General features: G+C 42.9%; 2 protein-coding genes across 3 annotated transcripts in view; both read right to left on the bottom strand.

Moving 5' to 3' along the window:
• eif2ak3 (eukaryotic translation initiation factor 2-alpha kinase 3) overlaps nucleotides 1–11,357 on the bottom strand; it is a 35,177-nt gene extending 23,820 nt beyond the window's left edge. The window contains exon 1 of one of the 2 annotated variants that reach the window (XM_061795934.1): nucleotides 10,903–11,357. In XM_061795934.1, the coding sequence (XP_061651918.1) occupies nucleotides 10,903–11,168 (266 nt within the window). In that variant the 5' untranslated portion in view covers nucleotides 11,169–11,357. The remainder of the gene's footprint in view (nucleotides 1–10,902) is intronic. The other variant, XM_061795935.1, reaches the window with a different exon arrangement.
• Nucleotides 11,358–12,469: 1,112 nt separating this feature from the next.
• On the bottom strand, nucleotides 12,470–17,833 carry rpia (ribose 5-phosphate isomerase A (ribose 5-phosphate epimerase)). The gene is made up of 9 exons (XM_061795944.1): nucleotides 17,593–17,833; nucleotides 16,775–16,835; nucleotides 16,294–16,349; nucleotides 16,159–16,218; nucleotides 14,887–14,951; nucleotides 14,733–14,801; nucleotides 14,507–14,648; nucleotides 13,624–13,723; nucleotides 12,470–13,001 (listed from the first exon to the last, which is right to left on the bottom strand). Exons 1-9 carry the CDS (start codon nucleotides 17,758–17,760, stop codon nucleotides 12,904–12,906), a joined length of 819 nt encoding a protein of 272 aa, XP_061651928.1. The 5' UTR covers nucleotides 17,761–17,833; the 3' UTR covers nucleotides 12,470–12,903.
• Nucleotides 17,834–19,162: the final 1,329 nt, after the last annotated feature.

Here is a 19,162-nt window from a genome sequence, read left to right as displayed (position 1 = left end):
GTCGACGCTCCTTCCTCGCCTAAGCGCACTGGGCTCCTCTCATCCCATGTCCGCTCACACGTGCTCAAATCCAAACTGCGTGGCGCCACGCTCCTGACAGCTCATTGGACGAGCAGCCGCCGCGCCATTGGTTGTTGCCAAGCGGTAAGGGGAGCGAAAACAAGACAGCGTGGTCCGGGTAGCTGCTGGCTAACGGCTTGTTTTTCCCTTCTCGGAGCGTCCCACCTTTTTTCTTTTTTTTTTTTTTTTTTTTTTGCCTTTGCCTGCCCCACCCAAAGTGCTGCAGTGCTGCTGCCGACTTGTCAAAGTAGCCCGTGACCTCGTGAATCTACTTGGTGCAAGGACAGCAACTTTTCAATGCAGGCAAACAACAACTAGAAGCCATCTGTGTGTGATACACAAGCAAGAATAGAATCAGAGTTTTAGCGTGTGTTATTATGGCAAGTCATCAAACAGGCAATGACAAAAGCAAGATTTCCTGCAACTTGCGACACCTGACCGCCTGATATACGTGCGTCACATTTGGTAGCGATCGGACAAAAACTATCACTTCAGCTTTGAAATCAGACACCCGAAAATTGGCCAAACTCACTCAGAAAGCAGACACATTTCCTTGTGTGTCTTGTAACATAATTCGCCAATAAAGCTGATTGCGGTTGTGATCTGATTAGGATTCCTGTGGATTTTCAGGCATGGATAAGTCAAACTTTTTTGTGGGTCTACTCATGATAGACATGTTTACCAAATTTCATAATACCAAGTCAAACTGGCTTTGGGGGGTGACTTCTTTAGTTTAAATTATTGAAGATGCTCGAGAGCCAAAATGTCCATTTGAAACCAAAATGGCAGACTTCCTTTGTCTTTTCTGATTTGTCTTCTTGAGACTTTTTGGGGAGGCATCGGCCTACTGTTATGTGAAACTGGCTTTGGTGCTGTATTGTTTTGTTTAATTCGAGAAAGGGGTACCGAATGAAAATGGCCACTTCAAACCAAAACAGCCGACTTCCTGTGTCTTTTTGGGGATAGGGTTCTTGAGATTTTTTTTGTGGGTCTAACCATAATAGACATGCCTACCAAATTTCTTGTTGATAATTCAAACCGATTTTTGGCAGCTGAATTTTTTCCGAGTCAAATTGCCTCAGATAAATTTTTTTGTCTTGTTGGTGATCCTGTAAATGTTTAAAAAAAAATTAAAAAAAATAAAAAAAAAAGACCCTAAAATGGTCGCCTGAAACCAAAATAAAAGACTTCCTGGGTTTTTTCCAGGACTTTTTTGTGGAACTGATTATGCCCCCAAAATAAAATGTTAAACATTTCAGAGGGCATTCCCGAGCCAATTTGCGGAGCTCAGTTTTCACCAGGATGAACGCTCCTGTTGCATTTTGGAGTGTTTACACAATTTATCTGTCCTGAAGAGTAAGAACAACAACAAAAATACGAAGCAATTTCAAGCATGTTAACTATGAAACGATAACGAGGACGCACTAGATTAGATAAGATGACATGACGTAAGCTTGTTAAAAGAGAGAGAGAGAGAAAAAAAAAAAAAAACACCAGCTTTACGTGTGCTAGAAAACTTTCCCTCGCACTTGATTCACATCCTCTACTGGCCTCTTATTTTGGGGGCAGCCTCGATAACTAAAATCTCAAACCAAGACCGAAACTAAGTCAGCAGAGCAAAAAAAATAAAAAAAATGGGACATAAACACGAAGGCCTCCTCTGCAGACTAACTATAGCCCGACCCATGTGGCCCCGGCGCTCATATCCTGAGAAGCGGCCCGTCTCTTTAACGCCATTGGCCGACGGGGCGGCCGAGCCGGCCTATTGGCTGTCGCCGAGCAGTAGGGCCGCTCCGCGGGAGCCCGGGCGGCGGAGCCGTCGGAGCCCCGAGGGGCGGGTGGTGAAGGGCGGCGGTACGAAGGAAGGTGGGGGAGCAGGTTGAAAACACGCCGCCGTCCTCTCAAGCTCCCCAAGGGGCCGCCGCCCGGGCCCGCGTCGGGAGCAAGTGGGACCGGGTTAGCTCACTGCTAACAACCAAAGGTACTCAATCAAAATTCTTTTGTGGCTATCATTTTGAGGGGAAACTAAATCATCAATAGTCTGTGATTTTCATCAAAAAAGTACAGTTCACTTGAATTCAACTTTCATTGAGTCTTTGATCAAGAACAGTTTGCTTTTAAACTTAAATGATACATGTTTGAAGATAATTGTTGAAAACGTGCAGACCGAGAACTACCAAGTCGTCAATTGTGGAGCTGTAGCGGTTTTTTTCCATTTTTCCCCATTTTGTGCCGTGTGGCTAAAAAATACCGAATGTCGTAGCTGCGGCCCCGCATGAGTCGCCCCTCCCCCACGAAACACTTCGCCTTTGTTCACGTCAGGGCTCTCCCGCCACAGTTTCGACTTGCAGTTAGCTAGCTAGCTATGCCTGCACCCTGGAAATACATCTTCCCTTCAAATAGTCCGCTTTAGAGCGCCTCGTTGTCAGGAGGGGGATAGATAAGTCAGACTTGACAGCCAGCGTGCGGACGGGGGCTTCAGGCTGCTCGCTTTCGGGCGCCTCGTTGTCATGGCGCGGAAAAGCCCCGCGACGACCCGGTGGGAAATATTCCAGCCCCCGGAGGCTTTAAGCGGATATATTTTTGAGGCTCAAACGTAGTTTGAGTGCAGGCACCAGAAAGATGCGAGACGAAGTAGCATCCATTTTTCCAGGTGGTAGTATTCGCTTGAAATTTACGCTGGGCATGGTTTCAAGAGCATTTTTCACGATTTTGAAGCCTCATTCTAGCCCATTCCATTTTATGTCTAATATTTTGTTGGAAAACTATTTGATTTTTCTACCACGTTCACATCTGCAGTGTCACACAACAAGAAAACCATTCCGGTGTGAGTGAGTGATTTTTCAGGGCATCAAATGTCCAACATACGGGAAACAAAAATACTGTACACAGGACACTGCCTGTGGTGAAGCTAGAGAAAGTGTCAGACATGCATGAGTGTGCGCGAAAACACGGCGTCTCGGGGGGGGGGGGGGGGGGGGGGATGTAGTGCGTGCGGCGTTTACAGGTGAGCCGCTGACGGCAGCTGCTGATCAAAGCAAACAGATGCAATATTTATAGATGACAGGAAACCACGCACACCATAGAAATGAACAAATGACAACTTTCTAAGTGTCACAATAACATTTACATGGTCCGATTTGTATAAAATGACATTAAAAAAAAAAACATGTCGCGACAACAGCAGCAACCAGTTTTTTAGTTTATTAACTCAAATGTACTGTACTTTTTATATTCCCCCCCCCCCCCATTTTTATACTCTCCATAATCCCTAACAGGTAAATAAATCAATTCTGCTCCACCTAAATTAAAAAAAAAATAAAAACTACTTGCCTGAAACGTAAACAATTTTTTTTTTTTTGTCACCAGAGAGCCACCAAAGATGACAACATTCCATGTTCAGGCTTCATTCATGTTTACATATATCATTTGCATAAATAAATGATATACATGCATTTAACGTTCGTCCGAACACAGCAACAAAATTTTAGAAAGTTCCGCTTCAAACGATCGCGTACTCAAACCGTAGTGATGCTCGTTAGCTTAGTATACACCGGAAGTCAGCCATCCCATTTTCTGGGTTTGGTCATGTGACGTTCCGGGTTTACTGTGAATAGCGAGGCGCCAGGTTCCCCCCAAAATTCTTGAGTAGGTGAATTTGCGAACGTCCAACTGCAAATACGCGGAACTCGACTGCATATTAAACAGCAAAACGGAATGAACGAAACTCTGCTAGCTTGATGCTAACATATAAAAACGCCGTAGACTTGCTGACATGAACTAGCATAGGTGATACGCAAGTCTAAACCACAAGTCGGGCTTTTTTCTTCCTGCCTCCCGTGTCATCCGCGCACTAAACAGCTGACAACGAGGCGTTCTAAAGTGGCCACACCAGCATGAAGCCGCTGTCCACACACTGGATTGTCAACTTGGGTTCATTTCCCCCTCCTTACGCTCCTGGCCTTTCTCATCACAGTGTGCGTGCACTTATGGGCGACAATGAGGCACTCTGACGCGACCATGCCAGCAAACTATCCGAAGGGTTAGATGCATTTTCTGGGTGTGGGCATCGCGAGCGAACTAAATGCACATTCAAGTTTTTATATAGTGAGGGAGGGGTGACTAATGTTTTAGCCATGCCCCCCCCCCCGCAATTTTTTTTTTAATAAATAAATAAATCTGGAAAATTTAAAATTGTGAATATCTCCACAATTGGGTACTACATAGCTCTCAGGCTTTGCACGTTTTCAGCAATTATTTTCAAACATTTAGAATGTAGGGCTGTCACAATACATATTTCTGGAATCGATTAATCGAATAATCAAATAAAAATTTCTTTTCCATTAAAGTTTATTGCATTTTTTCCCTGATTCACTTCAATGTTTCAATTGTTTTCCCGATTACTGTTTAAGAACTGATCATTGTTATTCTGTATTGTTTAATGATGAAAAAAATCCAAATAAACAACAATTACGCAATATCACAGGAGAGGGAGCGATGATGTAATCGGCAACTCTTTGGAAAGTGAGAGCTACTTCTTGGCTGCCGATTCATGCGAACGACGGGCTACTGGTTTGATGAACACTTCTGCGGCTGCTTCACGTTCAACTACATGTCAATATTCATACTACATAGATTAAACTGACTATTATTTTTTTCCATGAATTGATTATGATGTAGTCGCTGGGTTTGGTCCGTAACATGTCAGAAAATAATTGTTTTTCAAAATAAAAGCAAATATTTGTTTTATAATTCAACACAAAAGATAAACAGTCAGCTTTCATGAAGGATTGCAGAAACCAGAAAATATTTACAGTTGAGAGGCTGGAACCAGATCATTTTGATCATTTTAAGTTAAAAAAAAAACCCGGCTCAAAACGATTAATCGATTATCAAGATAGGTTAATTTGATGTTCGATTAGTTGTTAATTAATGGATGACTTGTTGCACCTCTAGTAGAACGTACTTTGAAACTTTCATATAAAATGACCAAAAAAAACGCAATATGGCGGGGGTCGAGCGTAATTTCAAAAGGTTCCTTAATAGCCTGTCGTGCTTGGCTGTAACGCATCGTGTTCTTCAGGCAGCATTGATGGGGAAAAAAACATCCCAATGATTTGTTGTCGTCATCATAAAGAATGAGCGTTTTCTTCATTGTGTTTGTTGTCTTACATCTCTCTTTTTTTTTTTTTTTTTTTTTTTTTCTTCCCAAATCATTCACGTCTGCTCTTCTATGCGTTTGATCATGACGGGCCAGCGTGTTTGTAGTTTCCCTTTTGGACTTTTACGTGTGCGCCGCACGACAGATTTTTTCCATGGTCAAGATTTCGGTGCGGACGTTTTTGCGGTAGACGACGACGCTGCAAAATCGGCAGACGAATCCAAACCAACATCCCTCCTCGTGAGGTTAACATTTCCAAATAAAAAATAAAGATAAACACAAAAAAAAAAAAAAAAAAAACTGGGTTTGATGTAGATTTATCAATAGATCCACAACAAAGACTGATATAATACAACAATGATATAAATTGCAATAACAAGTTCAAGCAAAAGCGGATCATTCCGGGACCGATTGAGTTGGCGTGTTAGGCACGCATTCCCTAAATTTAAATCACCTTCGGCTGTTAAAAAAAAGATAACAGTACATAAACTATGTAACGCCAATGAAAACTGGTGAATAATTAATGAAGTCTGGTTCCCCAGGCTGCTGAAGTTAGCTATTATGTAAATCATTTTGAACCAAAAGAAAAAAAAAAGAATAATAATTTGACAATGTCGTACAATATTAAACTACAATGAAGACTGGAGGGAAATGAATGAAGTCAGGTTCCCCAGAATGCTGAAGTTAGCATGTTATTACCTTTAAAGACTCATAATTTTGAACTAAAATATAACAAAAATAATGGCAATACCATACACTACAAGTACAACAAAGAGTAGTGGACATTGAATGGAGTGAGGTTCCCAAGGATGGCCAAGTTAAGCCTATTACATTTGCATTCCCTCAACTTTTAATCAATTTGAATTTAAAAAAAAAAAAAACGAAATATATATTGCAATGGCGTACAGGTCAGGATACAACTACAATGAAGAAGAAGGAAAAAATGAACAGAATCAGGTTGCCTCGCCTGGGGAAGTTAGCATTTTATCAACTTATTACATTTGCAATCCCTCCATTTACCGTTTGTTCTAAAAGATAAAAGTACTGCAATATCGTACAGTGTAACTACTACAAAGACTGGTGGGCAATGAATGGAGTGAGGTTCCCCAAATGCAAAATATTGAGGGACCACGTTACTGTTGGGCAACGAATGGAGTGAGGTTCCCTGGGCTGCTGACATTAGCTCGTTATTAGATTTGCATTCTGTCAACTTTGAATCGTTTTGAAGTAAAAACGGACAAACAAAAAAGTACAGCCAAGACCAGTGAAAAATAGTCAGGTTCCCCAAGCGGCTGAAGTTAGCATGACATTAGCGTGGCAATGTCATATCATTTTGAACTACAAAATAAAGTATTGAAAAACCACGCATAAGTACAACATGGCGGGAAATGAATAGAGTGAGTTACCCCAGGATGGCGTGAAGTTAGCATATTACATATGCAGCATATTAGCGCATCCATAACTTTGCTACCTTGGGACTGTTTTTTTGTCACTATTCTAACGTTGGCATATTACTTTTGCATCTCCCCCAACTAAAAACAAAAATAAAAGTAATACTACATAACTACAACAAAGAATGGTGTAAAATGGCTGGAATGAGGTTTCCAGAGGGGCTTAAGTTAGCGCATGAATAACTTTTCCACTTTGGGGGCTTGTCAAATACACACACACACTACTTTTTCGTGTCTATTCTGCCATGCAAAATTGATACTACATCAATCAAATGTGTAACTTCAAAGGCCCTCCTCTAATGAATAAAATAATCGTGTCGGTAGAGTGAGGCGCAAGATTCCGGCGAGAACTTTTGAGTTTTGTGCTCAGTCGCTCTACTTTTTTTTTTTTTTGGTATTTTTTGCTTTGTGTTGAGGGCCAAAATGTTTGCTCCGAGCAAGCTTTGACCTGAAACCCACTCGCTGTACAAAAAAACAACAACTTTGTAGCACCTGTAAAAAAGACTGACATTTGAAAATCGGTTCATTTTTGTGTATTTGGGGTTACTTTGGGTCAGACGGACATTTTGGGTAACACTTGTATCTCAAATCATCTTTCCTTTATTGGAATGAATAGAAATGCCACTAACTCGTTACAGCCTCCCAAAAGGACAGGACAATTTTTGATTTTTTTTTTTAAAGAAACATTTAATTTGATATTATTGTACATCACAAAAACACTAGCGTAAGAACATAATTGCATTGAATGTAAAGCTGTAAAACAGTTTTTGCCACATCTTTTTGCTTCAATTCAATGTACATTGTGCTGTTCCTTCTGGTGTGTGCGCGCCTTGGCCGCCATATAATACAGACAAGACGCACACAAAGAAGAGTGTCACAACTGACTCAGTAAGCTGCAGTAATATTAGTCATTTTTTGGAAAGAATACATGCATGTGAGTATTGTTGAATTGCGTCTACATGTGTTGCGCCACTGCTTGTGTTCAAATATGCGTCGCTTAAAAGGTTCTAACACAGTCACACCAATGCTATTCGTTAGCCCATCTATGGCATTTGGCATTTTTTGTCAGCAATAGCAAAACAGACTTTATCAGAGGTGCAACAATTGACAACTAATCAATCATCAAATTAATGGACATTTTAAAAATGGATTAATCATTTAGAGACCTTGCTTCACTTAAAATTGTCCAAAACCTCGGAATTCCAGCCTCTGACCAGTGAAGGCCTCTTAGCGCGGCCGACAACGCCCGCATTGCATCGCGTAACCGACGAATCGCCCCATCTGCGTAGCTTGCCGCGCACGCGACAAAAATGGTTGCTGCACGTCCAACGCCGCGGAGATCGTCTCTCGTGATTGGTCCGTTATAGTCACACGCCGTGATGACGTCCCGGCGCGCCTATCGGTTCTACATACCATCGACGTCGCCGCCTTCTCGATCGATTTTGCAGCATAATTACACGTATCATCTGGTCATCTCGGTGCATTTGTTCTGTCGCGGTCGCCATTGTTGTTGCTTTGTTCCTTGTTACTGAAAGGGATGTAAAAACGGCCACCGGAAATGGCAAAAAAAAAAAAATGCAGAGGAAACTCCACCCTGTAGCGTCCGAGCCAACGCCAGATGTAGCGACACCCCCCGACTTGGAGGAGAACTGCAGCACACTTTCGAAACTGCGCACGTGGGTTGCGCTTTTGAATAAAGGAATGGAAATTGAAAAAATATATATTTTTTCATCTTTTTTTTTTTTAAATAAAAAAAAATGTGTCAACAAATTAATTTATCATTAAATTAACACTGGGTTACAAAAAAAAAAAAAAAAACTGGGCGGGAAGGTGTCGATGTTTGTACAACTTATTTTTGCCAATTTTGCATCGCTGAATCTCAAAACATGTTTCTCTTCTTCACGTCAGGTTTGTATGCTAAATTGATCGAAATCGACTACATTTTTGTGATAGTTTGATTTTTTGTTAATATTTCTCATCTGATTTGAAGAGGGAAAAAAAATCATTTTCCAACACAGTTTATTAGACAAATGTCACAAACTTCCCTTACTGTAAATTGAATAGTAGACATTAATAAAAGTAAGTAACCTTCTGACCGTTAGTGTATTTCCTTTCCTACAAGGAAGGCCTCACACCATCCTTGGGGGGCGCGCCCCCAGGTTGAGAACCCCTGATACAACGCTAAAATACCTCCACATGTAAACAAAAACATAAAAAAAGGAAACATTGTTTCAAAAGTTGACCTGATCAAGTAGAATCAATGCGATATTTAGATTCAGCACATGAAAAATGGGACCATAATTGGCAAAAAAATAAATAAAAAATTCCATTGTTGAACAGTGTAATGGTTAGTGGCAGTCCTCGACTTTATAAAGGCAAAGGTGGGTGCTTGTTTTCAATTTATGACGTGTGTTTTTGCTCGCCTGTTAAAGCAAAAAAAAAAAAAAAAAAAAAAAAAAAAAAAAACAAAACAAAAAAAAAATCACCCAGTTGAGGGCTCGTGCCGTATCTCGGAAAACTCGTGAGTCGGATCACTTGCGCCTCAATGCACCACGGTTATAAAAAAAAAAAAAAAGGGAGATCTGCAACAGAATATTAGGATTTAAACTCATTTGAATGGGGAAAAGGGATTTGATATACGTGTAAATTGAGTTAGGAAATTAGTCAGGGAAGCAATACAACTGGTAAGTGGAGATCGGACGAGATTTCAGACAGCGTTAAGCGGAGCACACTACAATTCGCCTCCTGAGGCTTGTTGTGGATCTTTACAAAGGGGAAGCCTCATCAATAAAAACTTTGGACAGGAAAGGCTCGAAAGCTTTTGCCCTTGCTTTCTTTTGATCCATGACACCATTTTTGATCCTGATCCACTAGTCGGAAAAAGACACCGACGAACGCGTTTATAATAGCAAACAGAGGGCCGTTTAACAGTAAAGGTCAGCTTGATCTGAGGCGGCGGTCGGGAACACCACACTGCGGCAGACGCAATCAAAGTGATGGGGGATTCAATCAATGTACGGCGAGAGCTTTAGCTCTTTCGCTTTGGAGAGCAGCTATGTTCTCCGACGCAAACTATTTCTCAACTTTAGACACAAAACTTCAAATCTAAGCCATGAAATGGAGGATTCAAGATATCGACCATGCAAAAGGATTGGTGAGAATGCTCTGTTTTGATAACAATATGGTTGACGTGGTGTACAACTATGAGGAGCTGTTTTGAATGACTGGCGGTCCCTTATTTTGCTCCGTTAAAGAGCCAAACTGCTCTCAGTATGACGCCTAACAGTTGCAAACTCCAATCGCAACAATAAACATGTTGATAAAGTCAGAATAATGCTTGGTTTTGAGGAGTTTGCTCTGAAACGTGCTAATGGCGAGCCTTGTGTGAACAGAGACAACAACCACAAACTCTACCTTGACAAAGATAATCGTGCTCAGAAGATAATCGTGCTCAGTTATGATTGTAGTTTGCAGTGCGGAGCTTTTTCATACGGCAACCCCATTTAGCTGCAAATTGATCCCAGACCGACGCCGAACAGTCGTACGCACCTGCAAACTACAATTTCGATCACAACCAGACGAAGAAACTCCAAACAAGCCTCGGTTTTGAGGAGTTTTGCCCCCAAAAAGCTGAATTTGCGATGCGGCTCTGGCAGTTGCAGGTTGTGTGCCTATGCGACCGCTGGGACGATTTTCAGCCGAGTCGGGGATCACACAGCAAACGAACTACATGTAAACATCACGCGATGTAAACTTTAATAGCAAAAATAAATAAATACAATTAAAATTAAAACATTTTAAAAAGGGGGTTTTGGAGGGCTTTTGTGGCTGCAAATGGAGCTGGTTGGCTAAAAGTTTGCTTGGGGCGTGTTGCGTTCGTCGAGCACAACATACACCAAAATCAGCGCAACAACTTTCCACGTTAAGGGACGTGAGGTGTCGCCGAGGATTTCTTAAAAGAAAAAAAAAAAAAACTCGCATCCAAAATGAAAAGTGAAATGTGAGGTGCAAGTTGCCTCGACTTGGTGTCGCTTAAAAGACGACGAAGAACCGCGGTGGCGCTTTTTCTTGCGGGCGCTTGAACTCGACGTCCAAATGTTGTCGAGGTCGCCGAATGCGAACAAGAGTTGACTCCACCGCACAACACGTGTGGTGATGATGATGATGATGATGTTGTTTGCTAACCGGTTAGCCGGCGTCGTGTTCCGAGTCACATCCGCCTCGGCTTACCTCCTCTGGGGGACACTTCCGCGGTGTGCGCCGTCCTCGCCGCCGGGCGGGCCGCTCGCCACGTCCTCCACGGTCACGTCGGCCGCGACGACGCTCTCCGGCGGGCGCGGCTTCGCCGCCCGCTCCGCGTCGGCCGAGCCCCGGCGCTCCCTGCCGGCGACGACCAAGCCCAAGGCGTGCAGGGTCCCGAGTCCTACGACCGCGTTGAGGAGGAGCAGGAGCACCAGAGAAACGCTCGCGTTTCCAAAGCGAAGCCCCCTTTCCATTTGGAAGGCTGGCTCATTAGTGAAGCATGAGATTTACATGCCACTGGCCGCCCGTGTCAATCTTAACATGCAAGAAAAACGGATTTATGAATGTACGCGACAAAACAATGCCGTCATTTAGCCTTAAGTACCCTTTACTTGCGTACTTTATGTACACAGCCACTGGAACAGAACTCAGTGTTTGTTATTGGCTTTATACTTGACGCAAGACTCGACTCAAGGTCCCGCCTTGTTTCTATGCCGCGATTGGACGATGGAAAGCATGCGTTCGTAAAGGCCACTTTTCATTGGCCGACGAACAGGCACTCGCGCAGGGCGTCGTACTAAGCACGAGGTGATTGGCCCGCTCTCCCGTCACTCAGCGGCAAAGCTGCGGAAACGGACCGCTTCAATAACAGTGCATCTCATTGGCCGCGGAATCTGGCGGTTGAAGCGACGCGTGCGCACGTTCGCCACGCTTTGATTGGCGGGGATGCGGCTCGGACCGTCCAATCAGGCAGGCGATCGTGGTAAACATCTTCCGTGAGTGGATAAACGCGTTGCCTGGTTTTCTTGATGTCACAACGCCGTTGGATACCGCAGCTGTCAATCATCGGCGGTCGTCAAGTCGGCCGAGGACGCAAAAGCACCAACGTGGCTCCTCAGTGGACGCCTGTCGCGATATTTCCTCTTCCTGGTCACGAGTTGTCCTCCAACTCTTGACAAGTAAAAAAACGTAAACGAAATAACTTCACTAAAACTAAAAGTTGTTTGGAGAGGTAGCGTAAGTACTCACATTCACTTCTACACAATTCTTGTGGGTAGAAAAAAAAAAAAAGACACCTTAAACTAAAAGGAGAACAGACAGAAATGTACTACTTCAGACCGCACTGAAATTAAAATTTTAAACTAATAGGATTAGCAGTATAGAGAATGGATAGATAATTGCCTTACATTTTATTTCTGTATTACCAGTACTATTTTTCTTATCTTTCATACTACAGTAAATCGGTATGCCTGCTTTAACTTTTTATTGTGGAGATGCTGAAACATTGAATTTCCCTTGTGAATGAATAAAGTATCTATTTGTATTGACGGTGTAAGATTTGGGAGGACTGTTTTATCTAAGCTCATACTAAAGCCCACTTCAGTTTTTGTTGTATTCTTTTAAAGGTATTTTTCCAGTATCAGTTGGCAGTTGGCTTTTCAGCGCCTCCAGTGGCAAACAGGCGAATGGCATTGCACTCACGCCTCTCAAAATAAAAATAACAACGTGGGCATTTCGGCTCGGAATGTAACTTAAATAACAACCAACTCCAATGTCACATGATTAAGTTTATTTGAATAGTTCTTGGCGCAATAGAAAAACAAAGGAGTACTCGATACCGTCAAATTCATCGATCACAGTCAGGTTTGGAATTCTTAAAAAGCTGGTGCAAAACATACACTTTGGTGTAGCGGAAGATGTAGGCGTAGTTGTGGCGCAGGCACCAAAAACAAGATGGTGGAGAGGCAACTTTTTTTTTTTTTTTTTGGGGTATGAGAAGTAGAGACACAGGAAGCGCTACCTGTACATTGGTTTTCATATTACAACATCCAAGTGTCTTCATTTGACTTCCTTCTCAATACAACTGCAGCTACGATGTCAAGGCACATACTTTATATCGGATCCATTGGATTCAAACACTTGACTCAATCGGGGCGAGTACAATTCGGTTCCGGGAGGAAGTGGCGAGATGAGCCCGGGTTGCGGTCCTCAGTCGATCGGCGCGTCACGAACCTGCACGCGCCCGTCTTCCATGCCGAAGTAGACTCGCTCGGCCATGGCCACAAACAGTCCCGTCTCCACCACCCCTGAGGAGGACACCGGAGGGTACGCTTGACCTTTCGGCACGCGGGTTCCTTATCTTCCGGCCGAGCGGAAGCAACGTACGGCTGTTACCATTGAAGCGTTCTTGAATGTGCCAAGTGTCAGTCCAAAAGAAGTTATAAATTGCTTCGAAGTGAGACTTGGCAACTGGTAAGGCGATTCAAAAATAGATGTGGAAATTCAGGAAAAAAAACTGCCCATTTTAGAGTGGCCTTTTATCGTGGGCAGCCAAAGGCTCACTTGTGCAATAAATGTGTTGGCACTGTGTGAGGCAAACGGTGCTCACAGCAGATCCCGCCTGGCTGGTTTTGGGGTTTCTGACCTCCGCCAATACTGTAAAACTGCACATTTTGTGTACGTCGAGAAATTCGTAGATCTTTGGGTACGAAAAACGGGAGTAAATATTCACTCATCATTAATGTGACATGCACAACTCAATTTGGGGGCAAAATGTTTTCGAGACGGAATGTAAATAAATGATATTGTACAAGTTTGTACACCCTCTTATACCCGGGGATGTGGCTGTGTTCACAATGTGTTCACACCTGCCACCATTTAAAGTGCAGATGTTCTAGAAGGCTTTTCCTGACGTTTGCACGACCTCACCCGGAATCATCTTGATGGCGCTGTTGACGTCCTTCCAGTTGTGAGGGCGCTCAAACTTCCAGTCCAGGATGAAGTTGCTGTTGTCAGTCACCACGGGACCCTGACACGACCGCAGACACACACATTACAAACAAACAAGGTTCCGGAACAAAAGGTTCCAATCAGATATGTTCGCCACCGCAGATCCCCCCTGACTCAAAGGTTCCTGGACCTCTCAAAAGTTCTACAGCGCAACCCCCATTTAGGAACGTCTCAATGTGAAAAGTATTCCCACATGAACCACAGACCAGACAAAAATATTGTCCGATGGTCGAACCTTAGCATGGTGTGCGAATGTTTCATTCATCCATTTTGTGCTCGGCGGTGCGGGGGCTCCGCCAGGACTGAACCAAAACAAAAAATAAAGTTCATGTTTGCCAACGTTTCACATGGACAATTATCGCAGTTGGACACAGTGTTGGAGCAGAGATAAACTTTGCCAAAAACAACCATGGAGGGTCTGTAAGTGATTCTTCAGACGCTGTTAGATGCAACATGATTTATTAGTGAATGGTAGTTTTTTTTTTTTAAACCTAAAACGGTCATCTGTAGCGCGCTGATGCTAATCGCAATTGCAACCCATTTAGCATTTTAACAGTGTGTGGTGGCGGGGCAATTATGACTCAAGTAATAATCAATAGGAGAATCGATTCTAAAAAGATTCCATAGTGACAGCCCTAGAAAATGACATTCAATTTACGAACCCCGTTTAAGAAGCAATTAAGTTCGCAAATCGAGGTTCCGCCGTAGACCCCTCTGACCCTGGAACTTGACCTTTTGGTCACATTTCATTTCCCGTAGGCATCCTAATACTTTTGTGTGTATACAAGATTTTTGTACTTACAGCTTTACTGACCGCCATACGCAAATTGGCCTCCCCTCCGAAAAGTCGGACGATCCTCCTAGAGACGGGGACGTAGGCCATGGGTACCACCTCGATGGGAACGCCCTTCTTCCACTGCTGGCCCAGAGCTTTGGAGTCTTTCCTACGAAAATTTGAAAACCCTCAGAATCAGTAATGCCTCTTCCTTAAAAACGTCGCCTTCCAACGTGATTTCTTGAATCCAAACCTGTAGTCTGCGATGACGACGAAATGTCGGGCGCAGCCGGCGACGATCTTCTCCTGAGTCAAGCAGCCGCTAACAAACAAAATGTCGGCGACGATCGTGAACAAAAAGATCAGGAGGACACGCGCAGTGTTGTTTTCGTTTATGTGCAATTTACCCTCCGCCTTTGATCAGCGTCAGATCTGCGTCCACCTCATCCGCGCCGTCGATGGTAACATCCAGCTGAGCAAAATTCACCACAAACAACTTAAGAACAAGCGCGGACCTCCGCCAAGGCCAAACTATGACGCCACCTAGTGGTCGATGACTTCCTCCTAGCTTAGCCGCTAGTGTCATACAGTTTGGAAGAGACTCGGTCAGACCTGTTCGCTAACTTCATCTATGCTTATGAAAGTACAACAAAGGTTTACAAACTTGTTCTGCTGTTAAGTTTTATAATTGATGGTAAACTTGGTCTGTTAATGTTTTCATATTAATTAAATGACTTCAAAAACGTCTGATGTACTTCTGCTGTTGATAAAGTTTTCAAAAGTATTTCCAAACCAGTTGCGCTCTTAATTAATAAACTTTAAATCTGACTTGTCAACTTAGTCTAATGCTAATGTTTAAAATAAATTGTACACTTGTTCTGTTGGTAAAAAACGACATTTTTTAAAAAGTTAGTAAACTTATTCTGCTGTTAATAGTTTTTAAAAAAATTTGTAACTTTGTGCTGCTGTGAACTAACTTAAAAATAAAATAAAAAAGGTTTGTAAACTTGTTCTGCTGTTAATAAAGTTTAAAAATGTAAACGTGTTCTGTTACAATTTTTTTTTTTTTAATTATAAAACTTGTTTTATAAAATTTTTAAACAATTTATACAATTTTTAAAAATGTTTGTAAACTTGCTCTGCTGTTAATAAATGTTAGGAATGTAAACATGCTCTGCTGTTAAAGTATAAACATGTCTGTAAAATCGGTCTACTGTTAATAAGGTTTGAAAAATGTAAACTTGTTCTTCTGTTGTTAAAGTTTTCAAATCTTTGTAAACTGGATTTGATGTTAATAAAGTACAAAAGTGTTTTTTAACTTGATCCAGCGTTTAAAAATGTTCTAAACTTGTTCTGCTGTTAATCACATTTGAAAAAGTTTGTAAACCTGGACTACAGGTCAATAAAGTTTTAAGAGCGTAAGCTTGCTCTGCTGTTAATAAAGTTTAAAGAAAGTTGAGTCAACCTTTTCTGCTAATTGTAGTTTCAAGTTCGAAAATGCGTTTTAAGATTTCAAATGTTGTTTTTTTTCTCAACAGGCTTAAAATGTGTTCTTGTGTTCACCACGTGTAAAGATTGTTTGGAAACTGAACAACCTCAGGCAAAAAGCCCACAAGTGTCTTGGTCAGACTTGACGCTTGCCGGAAGTCAAACTAATCATGGACGTCAGTTAACACAACCTCGGGGTGTCTGTCCAGATCCGACAGCATCAGTCCATGCTGCACAATCAGCTGACGGGCCTGGAAGAGGACAAACATCAACAGCGTTTGTTTTCCCGCAGAATGAAAATGTGAAGAAACCAACGGCAAAGTCACCTGGAAAGAGGTGGGCACACAGATGATGTTCATCTTCTCCTGACGCACTCTCGCCGCTGAAACGCAACCGCGGAAGACTCAAGTACCGATTGCCTAAAAACTAAGTTCAGATACGTTACCTTTAGAATTGGGGCTCGGGAATCGGGTGGTGGGGTTTATTATGATCTTTCTGACAACAAGGATCTCACCAATGTTTGCAAATGTGCAGATGATGCGTATGCATTTTAGGGGTCCCCAACACCAGCCCCCGGAACGCACTCCCTCCAAACTTGAGGCTGCCATTTGCCTCATTTCCTTACATGTTACGGAACAAGCCAGTGTGCATTTTCCGTATGTACATTTGAAATAATGTTCTGCTTTTGAATAAAGGGATGGACATTTTAAAAAGTGTTTTTCATCCAATTCAGCCCCCCAAAATAAATCCACAGATTAATTGTAGCCCTAATTATTATTCTTTTCAGTATTGTGCTGATTCACTCACCCAGTCTGTCCACTGCATAGACGATGGTCGAGCCGCTGCCGACTCCAACCACCTGATTGTTCTGTTGGACACCCAAAAAGTAGTATTTAAAAATAAATAAAATAAATAAATAAATGGCACTAACTTACTCCAGGGTGGACTTGCTGATGCTTCACAAACCTGCTAGTCGATTAACAGTTCAGCTGTTCGGATCAACTTTTCCTGCCTTAATTTATTTAGTATTTGGAACTACTACGACGAAGACCCCAGTTCCAGCTGAAGAAAAGCAGCCCCTGTTCATGCTTCAGAATCACTGCGGTGTCCTTTTGGAATTTTCAACCTTGGTTGAAAACGTGGTGTTTTTTGTTGTTCTTTTTTTCTTGCCACCCTACCTCATATAAATGTTGTTTCATCATCTTGTCGTCATTTTGTTACAACACAAAAACAATGCATTTGAAGGCTGGTGTGTACTGCATAGACGTTTTGGATCCACTTTATGTACCTCGCTCGGGGCTTGTGGCAGATTAGAGCGACATGGCAACACGTGGAGGCTGAAATCTTATTGGTCAAAGAAATGAAACGTCAACATACGAGTACAGAAAGCAGCGCAGCCAGAAGAAACGCGACGACACGAAGACGTTAGTGTACTATTGAGAATAAATGAATACAATTTAAGGGAACAAATATTACAATTGATGCTGTAAATGTAGCCCAGCTTGCTAGCTAACTTTACAAGCTTAGCCCAAACGTCAAGCTAGTTAGAAAGGCGGCTATTTCAAAACCTTCACCCGTGGACAGAAGAGATCATAAATATTAGAAATGAAAGTACTACTAGATACCTGCACGTGGTTGTCCACCGCAGCGTAGGCGGCTAGTTTCTTCGCCTCCTCCGCCATGTTCACAGCAACACGCGTGTTTGTTTTCGGACTGGCGGTGACGACAAGCGGACGACGACGGGAGGAGCCGGGCAGCAGTTTAGCGACGCCGAGCCAGCCCCGAAAACTCATGAGCCACCCACACGCAAAAAGAAACCAGCAAAAAAAAAAAAAAAAAGTCCGCCCTCGAACACACCCTGCCGCCGTCCACACTTCAGTCCGCTAGGTGGCGCTAACGTACCTTAACGCTGGTTGCAAACCGCCATTCAAATTAAGAAGAAAAACGTGGCGTCACATAAGGCACGCCCCGCTGCAACATGATTGGCTCCTACATCGCGGGAAGGGCAGGTAACGCAGACGTGACGAGATAAAGAAAAAAATATATTTTTTTAATGGTTAAATTTATGGCTAGGATTGGGGTTGAAGCGGTTTAGGATGGCTTAGGGTTAGTGGGATTCATATTAACTCCGCCGGACTAAAGTTCCATATTTTCCCATCAAGAAGCAGTAGGGCGTGTTCTACCGGGATACAGCAGCCAATCATAGTGCAGTGCGCGTGTCCTGGAGCCAGTAATATTGTCCTGCCAGGAACGCGCGTGGGATTGCTAACAACGCCTCTGCTCACGCTGACCTTTTTGAAGGCGGTCGCCATATTGCATGGGTGAAGGCTAGCGAACAGCACGTAACTAACCTCCAATTAAGTCCAGACCGGCTAGCCAATGGGGGTTCACTTGCGCCAACGAACGCGGCCGGTGTACGGCATCGGTTTTTCGACTTCCATCGTTCCCTTATGTCAGAGTGTGTTCATGGTAGGTATAGGCTACTTGAACAAAGTTGAAGATTGTGTTTGAGAGGCTAAGGGAACTTAGTTACGCTCACCGTTCTTAGCTGGCTAGGACGCGTACAAGTTTGGTCGTAATGTCTTGATCGGGAAATGGGGCGTGGTTTATTATTATAATGCCGGTAGTGACATTTTGTTTTGTTTTGGTTGTTTGTTGGTTTTGGAAGCCCCATTGCAGGTATGGCGTCCGTTTCGTGCCGGTATCGGCACCCCATTGTTCCGTTTGTAGATTGGTGCCGTGTGGAAGCGCAGATACGATAGGCGCTCTTGCAGCCGGGTTTTGCAGACGTGCCTACCTGGCGGCCATGTTGGGGAGGTCGACGTTCCCGTCGAAGACAATGCGTGAACATCTTAATCTGAATTAGAAATCTTGGGCGTGATGGCTTTACACCATCAAAACATACACGAATATGTGTCATTGGGAGACCCCCCCCCCCACACACACACACACTTATTTTAAGGACTAAATGTCGTAAGTGGAAAAAACTAATATATCAGTGTAACTAGTTTGAATTTCTTGTCTTGCTGAAATGTTATTAAAAACTGTCTTAAAATAAGTACAAATCTTTTCACTACACATAAGATCAATTCACTAGGCGAGATTTTGCGTTTTGGCAGCGTAACATTTCATTTGAAACAGATCATTCATGGGAGAATCACCGGATTTGATGTTTTTCATCAAATCTTGTCTACG

This window comes from Phyllopteryx taeniolatus, chromosome 13 (genome assembly GCF_024500385.1).
Source record: "Phyllopteryx taeniolatus isolate TA_2022b chromosome 13, UOR_Ptae_1.2, whole genome shotgun sequence".
NCBI lineage: Eukaryota > Metazoa > Chordata > Actinopteri > Syngnathiformes > Syngnathidae > Phyllopteryx > Phyllopteryx taeniolatus.
The sequence above is the reverse complement of the archived record's forward strand: the minus strand, read 5'-3'. Positions and strand labels throughout refer to the sequence as shown.